Below are 20,000 nucleotides of genomic sequence, written 5' to 3'. Positions count from 1 at the left end.
GTCTCCCAGCACAGTCAGCCTCCCAGCACAGTCGCTCTCTCAGCACAGTCAGTCTCCCAGCACAGTCTCCCAGCACAGTCGCTCTCTCAGCACAGTCAGTCTCCCAGCACAGTCGCTCTCCCAGCACAGTCGCTCTCTCAGCACAGTCGCTCTCTCAGCACAGTCAGTCTCCCAGCACAGTCTCCCAGCACAGTCAGTCTCCCAGCACATTTGCTATCCCAGCACAGTCGCTCTCTCAGCACAGTCGCTCTCTCAGCACAGTCACTCTCCCAGCACAGTCGCTCTCTCAGCACAGTCGCTCTCTCAGCACAGTCACTCTCCCATCACAGTCACTCTCCCAGCAGTCGCTCTCTCAGCACAGTCACTCTCTCAGCACAGTCGCTCTCTCAGCACAGTCGCTCTCTCAGCACAATCGCTCTCCCAGCACAGTCGCTCTCCCAGCACAGTCACTCTCTCAGCACAGTCGCTCTCCCAGCAGTCGCTCTCTCAGCACAGTCACTCTCAGCACAGTCGCTCTCCCAGCACAGTCACTCTCTCAGCACAGTCACTCTCCCAGCAGTCGCTCTCTCAGCACAGTCACTCTCCCAGCACAGTCGCTCTCCCAGCACAGTCGCTCTCCCAGCACAGTCACTCTCTCAGCACAGTCGCTCTCCCAGCAGTTGCTCTCTCAGCACAGTCACTTTCTCAGCACAGTCACTCTCCCAGCACAGTCGCTCTCCCAGCACAGTCACTCTCTCAGCACAGTCACTCTCCCAGCACAGTCGCTCTCCCAGCACAGCTGGTCTCACACACACACATCTGTGGGAATGATACTTGATGTCTGCACATGTTTCACAAATGAAAGACGCTGACTTAAATTTAAAGACTGTGTGTGTGTGTGTGTGTGTGTGTGTGTGTGTGTGTGTGTGTGTGTGTGTGTGTGTGTGTGTGTGTGTGTGTGTGATTTCAGGAGAGTCAAAGCAAGAAAAGTCTGGTCCATATTCAGAGGACAACGTTCAGAGAGACACAGAGAAAGAGAGAGACAAGCAGAAAGACAGAGAGGCAACACCGAGCAACCACAACCCCGTGGTCACCACAGCATCCAGCACAGAGATGGCACTAATCAGCAGCGCTCTTGCAGCCTACACGTACATCACAGGTAACACTCACAATTTAACAGTCAGACAGTGTAACAGTCAGACTGTGTAACACTCCTACAGTGTAACACTCAGACAGTGTAACACTCACAGTGTAACACTCAGACAGTGTAACACTGAGTGTGTAACACTCACTGTGTAACACTCAGACAATGTAACGCTCACAGTGTAACACTCAGTGTGTAACCCTCACTATGTAACACTCAGACAGTGTAACACTCACACAGTGTAACACTCAGTGTGTAACCCTCACTATGTAACACTCAGACAGTGTAACACTCACACAGTGTAACACTCAGTGTGTAACCCTCACTATGTAACACTCAGACAGTGTAACACTCACACAGTGTAACACTCAGTGTGTAACCCTCACTATGTAACACTCAGACAGTGTAACACTCACACAGTGTAACACTCAGACATACACAAACAGATACGCACAAGTACTTCATCTGGTGTCTGTACATACACATATACATGTACAAACATACATATCTACTTACCTGTGTATATATGTGGCATGAAATGAAATAAACTGCTTAATTAAAATGTGTGTTTGTGCGTGTGTGTGTTTATCCAGAGCACTCTGAGCGCTGTGCATTATACTTCATGTGTGGTGTGTGTGCGGGCCTCTTCCTCACACTCTTCGCGCTCGTCATCCAAATCTCCTGCCGCACTGACTGCAAACGGCGACGGGTGGTTGCTAAGAAACGGCCCCGCCCTGCCGACTCGGACAGTGAGAGCAGCGACTCCGACTCGGACTGGGACACGGGCTCAGACCTGTCGGCACGGCGACACCGACGCTTTGAGCGCACACTTAACATGAACGTGTTCACATCGGCCGAGGAGCTGGAGCGGGCGCAGCGATTGGAGGAGAGGGAACGAATCATCCGCGAGATCTGGATGAACGGCCAACCAGATGTCCCTGGCACACGGAGCCTCAACCGCTACTATTAAACACACACACACACACACACACTGTCATGAGGGAATATCCAGAACACTGACGTAGCCCAGGCTGCCGGTTACACTGGTTATGGTTGGCTGTAGCTGGGTTGTTGTAGTTTGCGGAGAGGACACGCGAAGGACTACAACACAAGCTGGAAGTGTCTGTATCACTGAGCCGCGTGTGTGCTTGGCATCTAACCCGGCTTCAGGCTTTCGGTGTGAAAATAAGCTCCTTGGCCTGGTAAGCTTAACACTTCAGCTTCCTGTAGGAAGACGTTACACAGATATGACCACCACCTCTTACCCTGAATTCATAGGATGCAGAGGACCATGGAAGTTGTAGGTCGTGTGGAGCCTAATGTGGAGTCATAGTCCTAGCTGTGGGTCTTGATGGCAGCATCTAGGAGTTTGAGGCAGCTTAAACGATGAGATAAGCTCAAAGCAGCTCCAGCACTCTGAGTGGTCCTTCCCTCTGCCTGTCACAACTGGGGGCGGGCTTCTGTAGGCCAAGAGGCCAATGACCATGTCTAAAGACTATTGCTGGACTTTGGTGAACCGGTGCTGCCTTTGAACTTTTAAAAAAGAAAATATATTAAAAAATGCTTGGAATTCATCTCAGCCCTTATAAAATATATTTTGAATATTTAATAGTTTTGTCTATTTTTTCCTGAATTGTTACAAAATATTTTTATACTGTGGCAGTGTTTATGACAGCTCAGGGATGTAATCCAAGTGTTTCTGTGTAAAACGAGTTTGTTTTATTCCTAAAAAAAAATGGGATGTACTTTACTGAAAAATGTCTGTAAAAAATAGAACTTGAAACCTCAAAGAGGTTGAAGCCTTTGGTAGTGTCACACGTGAACAACAGGCTACATTATGCAGAAACGTTCAGTGCCTTAACTGGAGGTCACGACATAAGACATTGTAAAATTGCCCATGTTGAAATAACTCTTAAATTCATTTGAGTCCAGGTGGTTCAGGTTGGTAAGAGTTCGTTCATCACGGGTAGTTTTAATGTGTATGATACAATATAAGAGGTCATTTTAATGCGGTGAGTCAATCAGTGGCTTTTTATTAGTCGATCAAGCTAAGATAATTCAAATGTCTTCCCACTCGTCTAGCCTCTAGTCCACGCGCTAGATTTACGTGGTGTACATCAGGTGTGTCCGAAAGGTGTATATACATTCAGAAAGTGTTTTAATACCATATATATCCAGTATCCAGTGTATCTACAGACAAGTTAAAGCTTTTCAGACTAGTAATTAGATCACCAGCAGACTAAAATCATTAGCAAGTAATTTCTCAGTACAAACTTACTTTCACTGGACCAGTGACACAGCGCCATCTGCAGGATTTTAAAAGCACGTACAATGAAGCTACTTTCTCTCACCGCCAGGGGGCGTTATAAGATAGCAGGAACCCTGCCCCAAGAATGCAGTAGTTTGTTTTTTTACTTCAGCCTGGGCATCAGAAATGGATTGCATGAGGATATGGCGTAGGATCCTTTTAAAAACTATGAAATTATAGGAACATCAAAGCTGTTTTTGTATTTGCAACCACTGCCTTACCTGCTTACCAAATTTATTTTAGTGCTTGGAAATAAATTTGAAATGAGCTATAAACTGCCTTTGCCTCTTTTTCTGTTAAATATATGGTTTATCTACTGGTTAAATGCAGGCTGAGCGTAAAACCAGTTCGCTAACTGGTCTGTTTGTTGTAGCGGTTAGTAACACTTTAACCGGTTACATGGTTTCCTTGGATACCCCGGGTAACAACTGTGTCCGGGACGAGTCCGCCGGCCGTCGTGCGTCGAGGGAATAGGAGTATCGATACATGGATTTATTATCGACTGCTTATTAGTTCATTCATTTAGGAAGTGTTGGCATTTTAGAAGCGATTAGGTGTTTTTTTATTTTCCACAATGTCTGTGAACACCGCACACGGTCTTCCCTTCCTGCCTGGGAACACGTTTCGGGACATAACGGTGAGTCTTCGGCCTGTTTGATGTCCGTCTTAAGACGGACGGACGGTAACGCGTGTGTTTGGAGACACTCCGACTCTGTCTTTCCCCTTCAGAGGTCCGCCTTCCACAGATCACAAACTCTGGGCTATAAGAACGGATACGCGCTGCCCCGTCGGCCCACGGTCGGCATCGGACAGCAAGCCCTGCTGTCGGAGCACCTGATCCAGAGCGAGATCAACCAGCTCCTGACCCAAACCCCCATCCTCGGATACGGAACCGCTACCGACAGGCCTCCGCTCGACTTCATACCGGCCCACGTTGCTTATGACAAGAAGGTATGGGTTTAGGTTTGGGTATGGGTATGGGTATGTGTATGGGTTTGGGTATGTGTGTGGGTATGGTATGGGTTTGGATTTAGGTGTGGATATAGATATGGGTATGGGTATGTGTATGGGTGTGGGTATAGATATAGGTATGGATATGGGTATGTGTTTGGGTATGGGTATGGGTGTGGGTATGTGTATGGGTATAGGTATAGATATGGGTATGGGTTTGGGTATAGATATGGTATGGGTATGTGTATGGGTATAGGTATAGATATGGGTATGGGTTTGGGTATAGATATGGTATGGGTATGTGTATGGATATGGGTATGTGTATGGGTGTGGGTATAGATATAGGTATGGGTATAGGTATGTGTATGGGTTTGGGTATGTGTATGGGTGTGGGTATAGATATGGGTATGGGTGTGGGTATAGGTATGGGTATGTGTATGGGTGTGGGTATGTGTATGGGTATAGGTATAGATATGGGTTTGGGTATAGATATGGTATAGGTATGGGTATGTGTATGGTTTTGGGCCCGAGGACGAGCTCGCAGGACGTGTGCTGTGAAGTGTTGACCATGTTCAGACGTCCCTGCGGTGTCAGATCTACAACGACTGATCCGATTACTCATCACGTGTAGATTTAAAAACCCTACGGATTCACCATTACCCATTAGTGTATAAAGGAATGTAGTGTGCGCCTTTAACATAGTTCTGCACACACCAGACAGCGATGCTTAAATCAATAAAGCAATATCCAGTTTAGACTTTCATTGTGGTATGTAGCAGACACTCGTATCCAGACTTAGAAAAGTGCTTTAGGTGTCTACTCAGAAACGCAGCCTCGTTAGTCCAAAACAGCCGAGATACAGCTGGAACATTCCCTGCTGAAACTTAGATACAACACAGTTCAGCTGTTAGTCACTATGCTTGACGAGGACGGGTGGAGAAGGGGATGGAGATAGACCGACGCCCTCCACCCACCATCCCCCCCGCAGGTGCTGCGTTTCTACGGATACTTCCAGCAGGAAGTGCATCATTCTCCGGACGAGCGGTACCGCGTGCGCCCCGTGGAGATCTGCTACTACGTGGAGGACGACAGCATGTGCGTGATGGAGCCGGAGGTGGAGAACTCCGGACTGCCGCAGGGGAAACTGCTGAAGAGGCACAGGCTGCCCAAGGGCCAGCAGGGGGAGCTCTACCACTGGAAGGACCTCAACGTCGCCATGGACCTGCGTGTGTATGGCACTGTGTATAGAATTACACACTGCGACCCCTTCACCCAGGTACACACACACACACACACACACACACACACACACACACACACACACACACACACACACACACACACGCGCGCGGTTTTATGTGTCTGCATGTGGGATCCTACATATTTAATATGTATAATATCTACCTATATGTAATTTAAAACATCCAGTGTCTAATTTTCTAAAATCTAATTCTAAACTTAAACCATTTAATCTCAATTACTAAAATGCCTCTTGACCTTGACCTTTGCCCTCTCCATTTAAATAATGAAATGTACAATATGTCCTAATTTTTTTATATTTTTTAAAAGCACGCTTTCTTCATACTTAATTGCTCAAAGTCACGTATGACCTGCTAGGAGTTCATGGAGAGCCAGGGCATTGTTCTGAATGACCCTGAGCCGACCCCCAGTGACCCCTACACGTGTGGGCGAAGGAAACCTCAGCTGACCTTCATCACGCCGTCAGACTATGACGGCTTCAGGCAGTTCCTCACCATGGACCGCAAGGTAACACACCCAGTCACACACGCACACACACACACACACACACACACACACACACACAATCACACACAGTAACAGTCACACATCTGTATGTGTGTGTGTGTGTGTGCACGTATGTGAGCAGGTGCTGCGGTTCTTTGCTCTGCTGGATGACTCCGCCTCTCTGTACGGGGAGAAGCGTCCTGTGGTGATGCAGTACTACCTGGTGGACGACTCCCTGGACATCCGAGAGGTCCAGCAGCCCAACAGCGGCCGGGACCCCTTCCCCCTGCTGCTCCGCAGACAGAGACTGCCCAAGAACATCAAAGCAGCCGGCCGTGAGAGCCTCGTCCACACACACGCACACACACACACACACACACACACACACACACACACACACACACACACACACACACACACACACACACACACACATACTTGAACCGTAGATGGCAGCAGAGAGGATTGTCCTTCTAACTGATGTCTGTTTCTTCCAGAGACCTTTCCTAGCTGTGTACTGGAAGTGTCAAAACATGAAGTTGAAGAATATTACTCTCCAAAGGACTTCCGGGTTGGGGAGGAGCTGAGGCTTATGGGAAAATGTTTTCTATTATATGACTGTGATGAGTTCACCCGGAAGTACTATGAGGAGCATCACCCTGACATTGTGCTCAAGCCCCTACCTGTGGACGAGAACCCCCAGGAAGACTGCAAGATGGTGAAGACTTCTGTTCTTTCTGTCCAGCCACTGCTGAATCTCAACCTGTCTCTCAGTCTTTCTGTGCTGATGTTGACATGTCTCAGAGTAACAGTACTGTTCTCCAGTCAAATATGCAAATCAGTGTGAATTAACATTCAAACCCATTAAGGTTAACTGACTTTTTTCTGGTCCTGCTCACCCATACCCCCCCCCCCCCCAAACACATACACACACACACACACACACACACACACAGGTGATCCCGCCATACAATGGGTTTGGCTCTTTGGAGGACTCTGTCCAGAACTGTTTGTCTCTGGTTCCGGAGCCGCCCAAGAAAGACCTGATAAAACTGCTCGAGAATGACCATAAAGTACTGCGATATGCTGCCAGACTGGTAAGAACACACACACACACACACACACACACACATTCTGACTTGCCCATGCATGCAGGGCTCAGTTATTGAACTGTCTGCCGTCACTACAGGACTCCCAGAGCCCACAGGACGAGGGACGTCGTTTTATCCTCTCCTACTTCCTGGCCAATGACATGGTCAGCATCTTCGAGACATCCAAGCGCAACTCTGGAATCATCGGAGGCAAGTTCCTGGAAAAAACCCGCATCCCCAAACCAGGAAGCACCATCAACAACCCGGAATACTACAGCCCTGCTGATTTCGCTATTGGAGCCACGGTGGAAGGTGGGGACAGCTCAGCTTCCGGAAGATTCTGCTAGCAACCATGAACAGTACCGGCTCAGCTGTGGGAGTGATGTCTCATCTCGTCTCGTCTCTGCTTCTCTCCTCTCCTAGTGTTTAGACACCGGTTCGTGTTGACAGATGCTGACCAGTACGTACTCACCTACCTTGAGTCGGTCTCAGAACAGGATCACATTCCAGAGCAGACCCTCTCCTCCCTCCGCCGAGCTCTCCGTCCCGGGGGCCACGCGGATCTGAACCACACGCGTGAACAGCCGTCGGACCCCACAGCAGGTGCGGCCAGCAAAAATGCCGATTTACATCAGTAAGAACTGAAGTCGGTCAGTCCTCTGCTAATGCAACCATACCCAAACCCCTTCACTTACACTCACCGCCACATTAAAAATAAAAATGTAATGTAAATGTGCCATATTTTGTCAATTGTGATTTTTCACCACAATCTAAATTTGTCCTCCGCTTTTTACCCATCTGTGCAGTCAGAACACACACACACACACTAGTGATTACTAGGGGGCTGTGGATCACACATGCCCAGAGCAGTGGGCAGACCTAGCTCGGCGCCAGGGAGCAGTTGGGGTTAGGTGCCTTGCTCAAGGGCACCTCAGTCATGGCCTCAGGTCTGGGAATCGAACCCACGACCCTCCGGTCACAAGACCAGTTCCCTACCACCAGGCCACGACTGCCCATTAACACGTGATTCCTGCATTAACACCAGAGTACGAATCGTTAAGCACTTCCTGTTAAAGGCTTCCCTCTTCCTCCCTTTGCAGATGAAGGAGTTCCCGCCTCTTCCTGAAGCTCTGCTCCGTCCGTGAGGGTCACCTACCTGTGTTTCCAGGGACATAGATCCCTCTCCCTACCACTTCCTGCTGGGGAAGGATGTGGCTTTGGCATTCTGACCAACTCCCCTCCCACTTTTATACATTTTAATGCCTACTGTTAGCAGAGCCTCTTTCTTTTATATCGTTTTTCAACATTTTGCCCTTATTAAACTCTGCCTTTCTGCAAGTAACGACAGAGTAATGTAACTGCAAAAATAAAAAGATGTGTGAAGAGTTTGTGACCTGTTTCCTCCGATCCCTAGTCCTTTGACTGATCCAGAGTCAGCTCTTAGGTCTTGCAGTGTGACCAGAAGCCTGTTTCACCCACTTCTAACAGCAGGTGTACTGGTCTAAGATCAGCAACCTTCCTCTGCGCAACATTTTTGGGAATGCTCACTGTGACAAAGGTGCCCCAAAGGTTAAAGTTCATAAACGTACTACATATTGTTCAACATTTTAGACCTAAGTGTTCTTTCTTTAAATTAACCTTCAAGATATTTCCTCCTAGAGAGCTTGGTCGGGACTCATGTTCGTGATCAGGACTAATTCAGGACACGTTCAGAACTCTCATCCATTGCTAATTAACCAATTCCACATTTCTTTTTGAACTTTACCGTTCCACCCATCTCCAGCTGTTTTGGTACTTGAGAGAATAATACCATCTCTCTCTCTCTGTATACACACACAGAGAGAGAGAGAGAGAGAGAGAGAGAGAGAGAGAGAGAGAGAGAGAGAAATATCTTGGCCAGAACTATCTAGAAGCTTGACTGCTTATAACTCCCATCTTTCCCCACACACCTCCGGTCCAGCTGTCATAAAGGCGTCAATATGGAGGGTCAGGATGCCAGTGACCGCCGGCATACGGAGGCACGATCAAGTTGGTTAAAGTAAAAAAAAAAAAAAAACTGAAGCGGAGCTTTGGCTACAAGAAAAAATTTCTTTACTCATCAAAAAAAGGATCAAAATGTATAAAGCATGATCATGTACATTCACATCGACTGCAAAGATAAAGCACTGTAGATGAAAGTCCATTAACCACGTTGCCTCAGAGAATCTGCAAAACCAGGTATTATTAAAGCCATTTTGTGTGTGTGTGTGTGTGTGTGTGTATCAGTGACCCCAATCACAAACACAATAAACATCCCATACAATACTTTTCCCCATAGGCACTAGAGCATAAATATCATCAGGAAACACATGAGAGTTCAGGTTTGTAAAATAAAAGTCCCGACTTCTATTAAGCAGGTTACTTCACTAAGTCATGATGCCTCCTGTCTTGGTTGTATTAATGTAAATACCGACGGGAACACGTTCCTTTTAGCTTCTACCCCTGACCCTGAACGAATAACTTCTGATAAAACTAGTGCGAATGACAATTTGAACACTCCCTTAAGCAGTGAACCCCGCGCACACACCCCGAGATCTACACGGTCGTACGGCTCGTTTGAAGATAGGCTGATCTGCACTGCGCTCCGTAAGGACTCTTATTTTGAATACACCTGGTCCGAACACCAGCATTTCTCCATAACATGCCTAGTCACTGCCCCTAGTTTCACCTCCTGTTGCTTAGCAACAGGCAAGACTAGGAGGCATTGGCTGGAACCCACTCACGGTACACATATACGTCCATTTATTTAAATTCACACTTTGCAGGTGACCTGCACTCTGGATGTCCATTCTGGGCCACCGTAGAGCCTCTTGCAGCACCTCCCCAGGGCTGGCCAATACAGTACTGATTCAGGAAATAGCACAGGCAAAACAAAAATGGCTTTTTGATATAGCAAAGCTGTCAACGGGGCATACAAAACCAAACAACGTTTAAAAAAAATGCAACAAATACTGATATTGAAGTAGAAAAGAGAATCGTGAGCTGAAAAGCGGACGGTCTCATGAGGGGGCGGACACTGTGTGATGTCACTTCCTCTATGGAATGTTGGGCCCTCAGTCCCCTCAGCAGTGCAGGAAGCAGGAAGTGAACGGCGCCGTTTCCTGTTCCTGGGTGCAAGGGGCGGGGTTAAGGAGCCTTGAGCTTCTTCAGCCTAGGTGAGGTCCCGTTCTCCGCCTTGAGCAGGCCGTTCTCGTGGTGACCAACTGCAAAACACGCACATGCGCACGCAGACACACGGATCACTTCAGTAACCAGAGATCCTTTGGAAGGCAGAACAAAGTTCCTAGTGTAACCAAAGAGGGTCTGACACAAATTTTGTCCTGTAAACACAACACCGTTTCTTCATTAGCAAAGGGCAGCGTCTCCTGTACTTGTGAATAACCACTGGGAGATGTTGGCTAAATGACATGGTTACTCGCTAAGGAACACCTGTATCATGTGTTTCTGCGGGCGCGCACACACACACACACACACACACACACACACACACACCCGAGTCTCGTTTGAGCGTGCGTGGAGCCTGCTGCTTGGCAACCGCTCTCTTCTTGGCTTGTTCCAGTCGGAACTCGCGGGTCCGCCTCAGCTGGAACCGGAAAAACTTCCACAGCAGCCACGACTGGGTGGAGCATGCTAGAAACAACACCAGCAACCTGTACACACACACACACACACACACACACACACACACACACACACAGAGGGATGCAGAACGCTCAGTTGTGTCAGGAGCTGCAGGAGAACCAGCGTGTAGGAGAGATGGAGTGGGCGGGGCTTCCCACCTGATGGGGAGGGTGTTAAAGTTTCCCGCCTCCCAGTCGAGGACCTGGTTCTCCGACCGCGCCAACCCGAAGCCCACAGACAAGAACATCAGGGTGAGGGTCACCATGCGGGTCAGCACGAACCCTACCGACCACAGCTCAAACCTACACACCACACACAGCCGCACACACACACACATACATACACATAAGTAAATATATTACTTTAAATAAGAGGAGAAAAGATGAGGCACAACAAGAACCTCCAAAAAGTGTGTGTTGTCTCACTCACATTTTATGATGAGTCTCATCAACGAAATAGATGAGTCTCGAGAGATGAAAGCCCATCTCAGAGAGATACTGCAAGAACAGCAGTACCAAACCAACCCGCGTCAAACTGGGGAGGGGTGGAGAGGGGAGGGGCCAAGGTGGAAGAGGGGAGGGGCCAAGGTGGGAGAGATGAGTAAGATATTTCTACAGTGAAGCCAAATGTGACACTCTGTTCAGCTGTGTGTGAGACTATGAACGTACAGACTCACTTTAACAGATATGCTGCAAGGATGTGAGACAGGTATAAACAAATATACTGCAACTGACGAGGGATCTCCTCCTGTAACACACACACACACACACACACATTAACATCTCCTCCTGTAACACACACACACACCCACCCACCCCAAATAACATCATCTCCTGTCTCACACACACAGACCCCAATTAAAATCTCCTCCTTTCCAACTTTAAAACATACTCCCACACACAGATTCATCTCTCCTTCTATAACTCTCTCTCTCTCACACACACACACACACACACACACACACGGCTGCTTCCTGTCCCTACCCTGCGCACTTTCTGGAAGTAGACCTCAGGCAGAGTGTGGAACCAGTAGGCCAGCTGGGTGAGGTAGAAAAACTTCACCTGGAACCTGAGAGAGAGAGAGAGACAGAGAGAGACAGAGAGAGAAAGAGAGACAGGTTCACAGAGGCAGGAAGATGGACAGAGAGACATGTCAGATACATGGAGATGAGGGAGAGAGAGAGAGAGAGAGAGAGAGAGAGAAATCAGTAAACAATAGTGAAAGAGAGAGACAGAGAAGGAATGAACTGGGTTACTGGGCTATATTTACTGGTTTGGGGGTAGATTAAACTTAAGGAGGAACATGGGTGTTTGTGTATGAGAATGTGTGTGTGCGTGCACGTTTACCTCAGCTGCACATGCGGATAATTTTCCCATAAGTTGCTGGGATGAAGAATGTAACCTTCCTACAGTAAGAAGAAAAAGCTCAAGTAAAGAATATTTGTGTGTGTGTGTGTGTGTGTGTGTGTCCGTGTGTGTGTGTATTACAGTGGCGAGGATGTAGAAACTCCACAGGCTGGACAGCAGGTAGAACACACACAGCTGGCCAGACTCGTTAAATTTGGTATTTTTACTCTTCGACAGATGGAGACGCCGGTTAACTTTCTGCAGGGAACAGAAAAGCAAACACGTGACTGTGCATAATAATATTAATAATAATATGCATAATAATATATAATATTTTTTCATGTTTCCTGCTGCCTGTAGGTGGCGCTGGGTTCACGCTAGAGCAGAGTGTTCAGTACCTACTGGAGAATCAAATGAGTGTATGAAGTTATTTGATTAACAGGTCACTTTATGGTCAATAATTGATTCAAAAGCCATCTTGTTCATATCAGCTTCATGAAAACCCTAACTGGAAATTGTCTGTCCACAGTTTCCATGAAAAGATGTTTTTCATTTCAATTCTTCAAACCAGGAAGCAGTAAAAACATTTGCATGAGATTCAAGGAGGAAGTGATGGGGGCCAGTCTAGGACTACAGTACCCATAAGGCCATAAGACATAATGAAACGCTCACATCCAGTATGTACTCTTGAACCACAGCGTGGAGGATGATGGTGATGAAAAGATAGAACAGCACCGTCGCACAGTCTTTCCAACCATAGTAGTAAAGGGATACTTCTCCATCTGCAAACACACACACACGCACACACAGATCATCATATTTCACGCACCAGCTTTAATGTAGAGGGAGGAAAACAATTCTAAGCGCCTGTGAATTTAAGGGGCTTTAAAAATGATGAGAACATTAGGTCACTTATTTCACGAGGCCCAAAGGGCCCCAAATATCTATCCATATGGTCCAAAATCTCTTGCGGTACCATTGGACGGGTGTGTGTGTGTGCGTGCTGTACCTGGGGTAAGCGTGCTGGTGTTGTACTGTGGTTGAATGAAGAGAAAGGCCGTTTTTGCAGTGGCCTGCAGGAATGGACAGAAAGCAGCGAATGAACCACTTCGTAAGTGTAGTTTTCAAATGATAGGACAATTTGCAGATTTAAATGCTTTAAAACTGCGGTACCGACAGTGGGCCGTTTCACGTGCACCCAGCACAGACGGTGAGGGTTAGTTTTAATATTAAAGCTTTACTGCAAGTAGGCACTGACGCGCGCACACGAAGAGCTCCAAGGTCGCACGCCAACATTACATTTTGCAATGCAGGTGTTCGACCGAAAGTCGCGCCCGTCAACGGTCCGCGTCCGCCCGGAACGTTAGCAGATGTCGCTGTGCCTGGCCAAGCGTTTCCAAAAGCCCCGGAGCTCGCGCGGAAGCCCCCATTCTCAGCTGAGGGTAAACGGCACGCGCTGCACGCCTGGAAAGACGCCCGTGCGCGCGCTGCCCACTCTGTCTGGGAATGCGCTTGAAACCAGGACCTGTATTCATTCAGACACACGGAATGTCGACTAAGCACATTAATGTGATCGAGGTGGGGCGGACTCGTTATCCAGGACTACTGTCATTAGCTCAAATAAATTATATAAAAACGCAAACAAGGTCTGTAAGTGACCCGGTCCAGTCCGCTAACGGGGTGAGACGTGGCAGTCAGCCGCAGACATTTGCCTCAGTACAAGATCCAGTGGGGCGGGTGGGTGTGGGTAATCGGAGCGGGTGTAAGGGAATGCATCAGCAAAAGTTCGGAAATATCCTAACGTGGACCCACACGTTGCTTTTTAACCTCCCTCTCTCGAAATGTCTCGCACATTTAACAGTAACACGCGTCTTTACAAGCTGCAAAAGGTCTAAATCGTCCCAGTTAATCTCACACCAATGCTGAGATTTCTCCAGGTTCATGCACTTACATTTGCTAAATCACTGATTTCGGAACAAAAAGACTTACTATGAAGTGTGTTCTGTATTCACTATCACCTGCACATTCCGCATAACTGGGTACCGTCGGTACCGAGACGGTGTCGATGCCACCACGGCTACAGGTACCGTGGCGATGCGTTAGAACCTAAACTAATGCACCAGGGGACTTGCACGGTCTCGCTTTCGTAGAACATAAAACATCGGCTGCTGGGTTATTTAGTGTCCGATGAGACTATCGATCGCCCTGCGGAGCCCGAGCTCAGACTTCAGAGTAAATAAAGTTGCCACGCACAACAACGCGCACACGCGATGTGGAAAATCTTCAGCTTCGTTCTCCATTGGACCTGTCAAGACAAAACACACAGCTGAGCGAAGACATGGGAGGAAAAAAGGATCTGTGCAACGTACCTCAAACATCAGACCTATTAAAATGAAAATCACCAAACTAAAGACGATGTCGGCATGGTTCTGAATTAGAAACTCTTGACTAAAAAAGGGATAACTCTTATTTCTTCTCCGAAAAGCCATTTCCGAAGAGCCAGTTTTAGTATTTTTTAACTTTTTTCCCCACTACTCCAAAACTTTGCTGTCTGCTGGTAACTTTCTGTGCATTCTGCGCATGCGCAGTCCTTAAAGGGAGCGTTTTCAACATTCCTGATTAAAGGCGACGTAAGCACAAGGGTATTGTTCTTACAAGCTCTCAGCGAGTTTCCTATCCGATAGTTTATCACAATAACAATATTACTTTCTCCACAACTAGCCTGGAACATAGTTTTATATAATTTGTAAAATGTTTAAGAACATCTGACAGAATGCAAATATACATAAAAAAACGCAATATAAAAAGACCCTGAATTCTCGCGGTAAGATACACATACTGTGACTTCATTCTAATTGGGGGTATTCTAACAGTTCTACGTTTGGTCTTTACACTTGATCCAGTTATAATCGTTAGAAAACTCTAATGTAAAGTCTCAACATTTTGATAATGCATAACCTCGCATCAGGGGCATAGCAGCAAATTATGGGCCCTGTACACTCTGAAAGTCAGTGGGCCGCTATAAATGCCAGTAAACGAGGCACATGAGGAAAATGGGCCCCTCTCTCTACTCGGGTCCTGGATCGTCAGGTCCACACCCCCTCCCACTACCACACCCATGCCTCGCATATGCGGGTCACAAACAGACACTGGAATGGACTGTAGACGTATGCGTGGTTGGACACTCGTTTAATGTCTGAAACTGATTCATGATGATCTTACAGTGACGGGTAAATAAACTTTTAACAAATAAGTATTACATGTTGAGTCTCTAAAGCTGTTGAATGCCAGCAGCCTCGTGTAAGGGGATTATTTAATTTACCTTTTTCTAAAACTGCATGCAAATTACTGGTGATAAAATGTCAATTTAAATGCAAATGTTCGATTTTTCTTTCCTCGATTTTTAAGAAATAAAATAGTCAAACAGGAGCTGATCAGTCATTCCTGTCTGCTACCAGATATTTACATACAGCTGTGATATAATGCTTTCTATTCCTGCATTATGTACTCCTTGAGTTCTTGTAGAAATTATATAAAGCATATATATCATACAAAGCATATATATATATATATATATATATATATATATATATATATATATATATATATATATATATATATGGGTAACCCTGGTGAGTGTTTCACAGTGAAAACAGATGTACCCCAGAAAAAAAAAAAACATATTTACAACAGGCTGTGCATTGTGCATCTATGACCACACACATCTGACTTTGGCTAACAGTAGCAGAGCTTCACAACTCTTGTTGTTATTGCATGCTCTCTCCATGGTCCAATCAGAGTGCTTTTAATTACCGCATACTCTCCATGGTCCAATCAGAGTGCTCTTAATTACCGCATACTCTCTCCATGGTCCAATCAGAGTTCCTTTACTTACTGCAGGTCTGGCAATGTCCAGTCAGATATGGGGTTAAAAAGACATATTGCAAGGTTGACCAAACTTACCCATTATTAAATAAAGCTTCTTAAAGTCATATATATTTTTTGCTTTACATCTTATACACTTAGGCGTTACACATTTTTTTTACACCAGTCCTGAGGAAGGTCCCCTGCTTGCTGTCCACAGGACCTCAGGTAACTGAGAACTCTTCAGTTGTACAAATCTAAGTCTACTTCAAATGGTAATTTTATAATTACAGCCCTGAAGTTCTGCTTCAGCTTCATGAGATACTTAGAAACGAACGAGTTCACAAGAGTCCACACAGTAAAACAGACCTGCTCTAATGAGACCAGAATCATCACTGGTCAGAAGTTACAGCACACTTACCGCAAACCTGGTTTATGGCTATCTATGTGTTACACTAGAATAATGGCTTATAGGATCACTCTCATAATATGATTATTACTAGGCATAACACGAATAATCTCTACAATGTGTATTAGCAGATCATTTTGAGTGAAAATTGATTAAACATTTCATTGTTAGGAAATTTTGAGGAAATTGTTTCTGAAGCTGTTATTAAGGCAAAGGTGGAGGTTTTCAATAATCCAAGATTATTATTATTTTGACTGCATAAGATTCTAAAATTATTACATTCTATAATGTAAACCATGCAGTGATGAATGAAATTATCCTCGAACCTTTGACCAGTAGTGTCACAAAGAAAGAAACCATGTCTGGGTGGGTCTGGTTGGGTCTGGGTGGTCTGGGTGGGTCTTGGTGGGTCTGGGTGGGTCTGGGTCAGTCTGGATCAGTCTGGGTCAGTCTGGGTGGGTCTGGGTCAGTCTGGATCAGTCTGGGTGGTCTGGGTCAGTCTGAGTGGGTCTGGGTCTGTGTGGGTCTGGGTGGGTCTGGGTAGGTCTGGGTGGGTCTGGGTGGGTCTGGGTGGGTCTGGGTGGGTCTGGGTGGGTCTGGGTAGGTCTGGGTCAGTCTGGGTGGTCTGGGTGGGTCTGGGTAGGTCTGGGTGGGTCTGGGTCAGTCTGGGTGGGTCTGGGTAGGTCTGGGTCAGTCTGGGTGGTCTGGGTGGGTCTGGGTAGGTCTGGGTGGGTCTGGGTGAGTTTGGGTCTGGGATGCTGCAGGTCTGCTCAACAGCAGCTGGATCCCTTACAGGGCTTTGACTCCAGAAGACCTAAGACCTTTGACGGGCGTAAACACAGTGACCCTGCCGTAAACATTGCAATCCTAAAGCCCTTCCTGACAGGAGTCTGACACACCCTGAAAGACACAAACCATCAGCCGTGAGGTCTCTAATCCAGACACGTAAAACGCTTGTTTTTAGTTACGAATGCAAAATAAAAGCCCATTAGACAGGATAACAGGTAGCAGGATGGATACCTTCAAATGATGGCTCATGTGCAGAACGTCTGGCTGTTCTACATCAGCTTGGCTCAGACTTGGGTCAGAAAAGGTCTGGTGTGATTAGTTGATTTTAGGGTCCGGAGGGGGAAAAACACACACAAGGAACCAAGCGTCCAGTTCGGAGTCCTGAGCTTCGTGTTCACTCAGTAACCCGCAGTGCTGCTATTCTCAGACGCGCTTCGAAACGTAGGATAAAAACAGCATCACAGACAGGCGTCTGGGCTGAGATACCATCCAAAATAGCTCCCTGCCCGGCACAGTTACGACAGAGCGCACATCGGAATATCAATTCACAGCGTGTGGGCAAGATGTGGAGAAGCCTGCAGCGTGAGGAAAGGACTGCACATGCGACTTTGGAGACGGGGTCAACTACGTCGGCCAATCACGCGCTTTTTTGCTTTGCGGCAGGGCAGTTGTGTAAGGAATAACACATGCTATTGGGAAGAATTTCAGATTTGTGTATGTTTTCCAGGCTAAGTCAGACAGAACGAAGAACTGGCCTGTGGTTTGTGCTTTAAAACCCCACCTGAAGCATGTAGAGGTTTACAGAGAGAGAGAGAGAGAGAGAGAGAGAGAGAGAGAGAGAAACCCTTATAGTGAGAGAGTTAGAAATTTACAGCACAGAAATGTATATTTCCATTATCACAGCCATACAGCAATGGTACATTTCTTACATTATAAATATAATTTGACATTAAAAGTTTGCCAGTGTGCCTCGTTGCTCATGTCCTGAACACGTTCACCTCACGTTCAGGGTTTCTGATATCCCACGTAAAAGGAAGCGTTCACGTACGAATGGGTTCAGTTCACATTTCGAACTCTTTGAACTTCCTCAAAAGCCCTTGTTTTCCTCCAGGCCTCTGTGACATAGCACCACCTGCCTGCGCGAGCCGTTCAGGTGGGGTACGGAGCCTTCCGGAAGCCCCTGGCCGTCCAGCCGTGGGGTGGAGGTGTAGCGGGCGTAGCCCAGGGCCACCGCTGCCCTCTCCCGGTGTAGGCCGCCATCGCTGGACCCAAGGCTGTGCTCCCCCAGGGTGTCCACGCCGGCTCCAGAGCCGAAATTGAAGCGGCCGTCCCGGTCTGGCCCGGACCGGTCCAGGCGCGGGTTGCTGGAGGTGCTGGGGGACTGCGGGTCGGCGCTGAAGTAGAGCGTGGAGCTGGACTCGGTGGGGCAGTAGTCGGGTTCGGGGCTGTCGCCGAATACGGACTTGCCCTCGGGCGAGCTGCGCTTGCACTCTGACTCGGGAGACTCCAGAGGGCTCTCCATCTCCAGGCTGTCGCCCTCCTCCTCCTCACACTCCTCCTCCTCTTCCTCCTCCTCCTCATCCTCTTCCCTCGCCTCGCTCGCGCTCTCAAACTCCTCCTTGCAGTCCGACAGCGGGGCCAGCGTGTCGTCCTTGCTGCCTGACCTGGACACGCCCCCAGCCCCGCCCCCTGGGCCGCCTACTCCGCCGTGCTCCCCTTTCCGCCCCTCCTCCGGCAGGATTCCTGCCGCGCCCCCGGCGCCATAGGCCCGGTTGATCTTGGTCGGGTCTCCTGTTTTCAGCGCCAACCGCAGGAGAAGCCAGTGGTGGTGCCGGCACTCACCATCCGCCTTCACGCCACAGCTGCCTGGATGCTCAAGCAGGGACCCGGGGATCCCCGACAGGGAGAAGGAGGGGCGGGACGAGGAGAGGGGGAGTGGCAGGGAGGGAGGAGCCAGGCTCTTGTCACCCAGGGAGAAGGAGGAGCCACCCTGATCCAGGCACACGCTGCCCGTGGGAACCCCCGGACGCAGACCCTGGGAGATCTCGGTGGACTTTGGGTGAAGGAATCGGTAGTAGAGGAGGAGGGATGTCAGTCCTGAGTGAAGAGGGAGATAGAGGAGGAGAGAAGGAAAGAGAAGGAGGAGTAGAGAAAGACAGAGAAGGCTACAGCAGCTACAGACATCCTACAGTCACTAATGTACCAAGCAGAACTGACACCTGCACACAGACACACAGACACACAGACACAAGAACACGCACCTATCAGGAAACTACACAAGACAGCGGTGGGGACAGTCAGGCTATCCCATGATGCCTCGCTGAGGATGTCAGAAGCAGCCAATAGGAGCATAGCATTCTCTAGCAGCATCACCTGGAACAGGAACAACAGGGTGACGCTCTCACACTCAGTCACACTCTCACAGGCTGGGTTTACACAGTACATACTCAGTCACGCTCTCAGGGGTTGGGTTTACATAGTACACACTCAGGCATGCTCTCAGGGGCTGGGTTTACATAGTACACACTCAGTCACACACTCACAGGCTGGGTTTACATAGTACACACTCAGTCACACACTCACAGGCTGGGTTTACATAGTACACACTCAGTCACACACTCACAGGCTGGGTTTACACAGTACATACTCAGTCACACTCTCAGGGGTTGGGTTTACATAGTACACACTCAGTCACACACTCACAGGCTGGGTT

At 47.9% G+C, this 20,000-nt stretch overlaps 4 protein-coding genes across 4 annotated transcripts in view; 2 read left to right on the top strand and 2 right to left on the bottom strand.

Annotated features, from left to right (window-relative positions):
* Window positions 1–3,698, top strand: part of eva1aa (eva-1 homolog A, regulator of programmed cell death a) — a 63,357-nt gene extending 59,659 nt beyond the window's left edge. Inside the window, exons 7-8 of the mRNA XM_077016544.1 lie at window positions 950–1,138; window positions 1,717–3,698. Of these exons, the coding sequence (XP_076872659.1) occupies window positions 950–1,138; window positions 1,717–2,093 (566 nt within the window). The 3' untranslated portion in view covers window positions 2,094–3,698. The remainder of the gene's footprint in view (window positions 1–949; window positions 1,139–1,716) is intronic.
* Window positions 3,699–3,834: 136 nt separating this feature from the next.
* Window positions 3,835–8,605, top strand: efhc1 (EF-hand domain (C-terminal) containing 1). Its single transcript, XM_077016543.1, has 10 exons — window positions 3,835–4,068; window positions 4,161–4,382; window positions 5,371–5,658; window positions 6,000–6,149; window positions 6,271–6,463; window positions 6,626–6,846; window positions 7,085–7,225; window positions 7,318–7,531; window positions 7,643–7,822; window positions 8,320–8,605. The coding sequence occupies exons 1-10, from the start codon at window positions 4,006–4,008 to the stop codon at window positions 8,343–8,345; spliced, it is 1,698 nt and encodes a 565-aa protein (XP_076872658.1). The 5' UTR covers window positions 3,835–4,005; the 3' UTR covers window positions 8,346–8,605.
* A 688-nt stretch (window positions 8,606–9,293) lies between these two features.
* Window positions 9,294–14,815, bottom strand: tram2 (translocation associated membrane protein 2). The gene is made up of 11 exons (XM_077016542.1): window positions 14,595–14,815; window positions 13,235–13,298; window positions 12,898–13,007; window positions 12,367–12,483; window positions 12,226–12,284; window positions 11,863–11,947; window positions 11,556–11,626; window positions 11,309–11,413; window positions 11,038–11,181; window positions 10,751–10,908; window positions 9,294–10,461 (listed from the first exon to the last, which is right to left on the bottom strand). Exons 1-11 carry the CDS (start codon window positions 14,712–14,714, stop codon window positions 10,385–10,387), a joined length of 1,110 nt encoding a protein of 369 aa, XP_076872657.1. The 5' UTR covers window positions 14,715–14,815; the 3' UTR covers window positions 9,294–10,384.
* A 1,083-nt stretch (window positions 14,816–15,898) lies between these two features.
* Window positions 15,899–20,000, bottom strand: part of xkr5a (XK related 5a) — a 10,666-nt gene continuing 6,564 nt past the window's right edge. Inside the window, exons 6-7 of the mRNA XM_077016541.1 lie at window positions 19,549–19,660; window positions 15,899–19,384 (exon numbers count right to left, since the gene is read on the bottom strand). Of these exons, the coding sequence (XP_076872656.1) occupies window positions 18,375–19,384; window positions 19,549–19,660 (1,122 nt within the window). The 3' untranslated portion in view covers window positions 15,899–18,374. The remainder of the gene's footprint in view (window positions 19,385–19,548; window positions 19,661–20,000) is intronic.

Source organism: Brachyhypopomus gauderio, chromosome 9 (assembly GCF_052324685.1).
Source record: "Brachyhypopomus gauderio isolate BG-103 chromosome 9, BGAUD_0.2, whole genome shotgun sequence".
Lineage (NCBI taxonomy): Eukaryota > Metazoa > Chordata > Actinopteri > Gymnotiformes > Hypopomidae > Brachyhypopomus > Brachyhypopomus gauderio.
The sequence above is the reverse complement of the archived record's forward strand: the minus strand, read 5'-3'. Positions and strand labels throughout refer to the sequence as shown.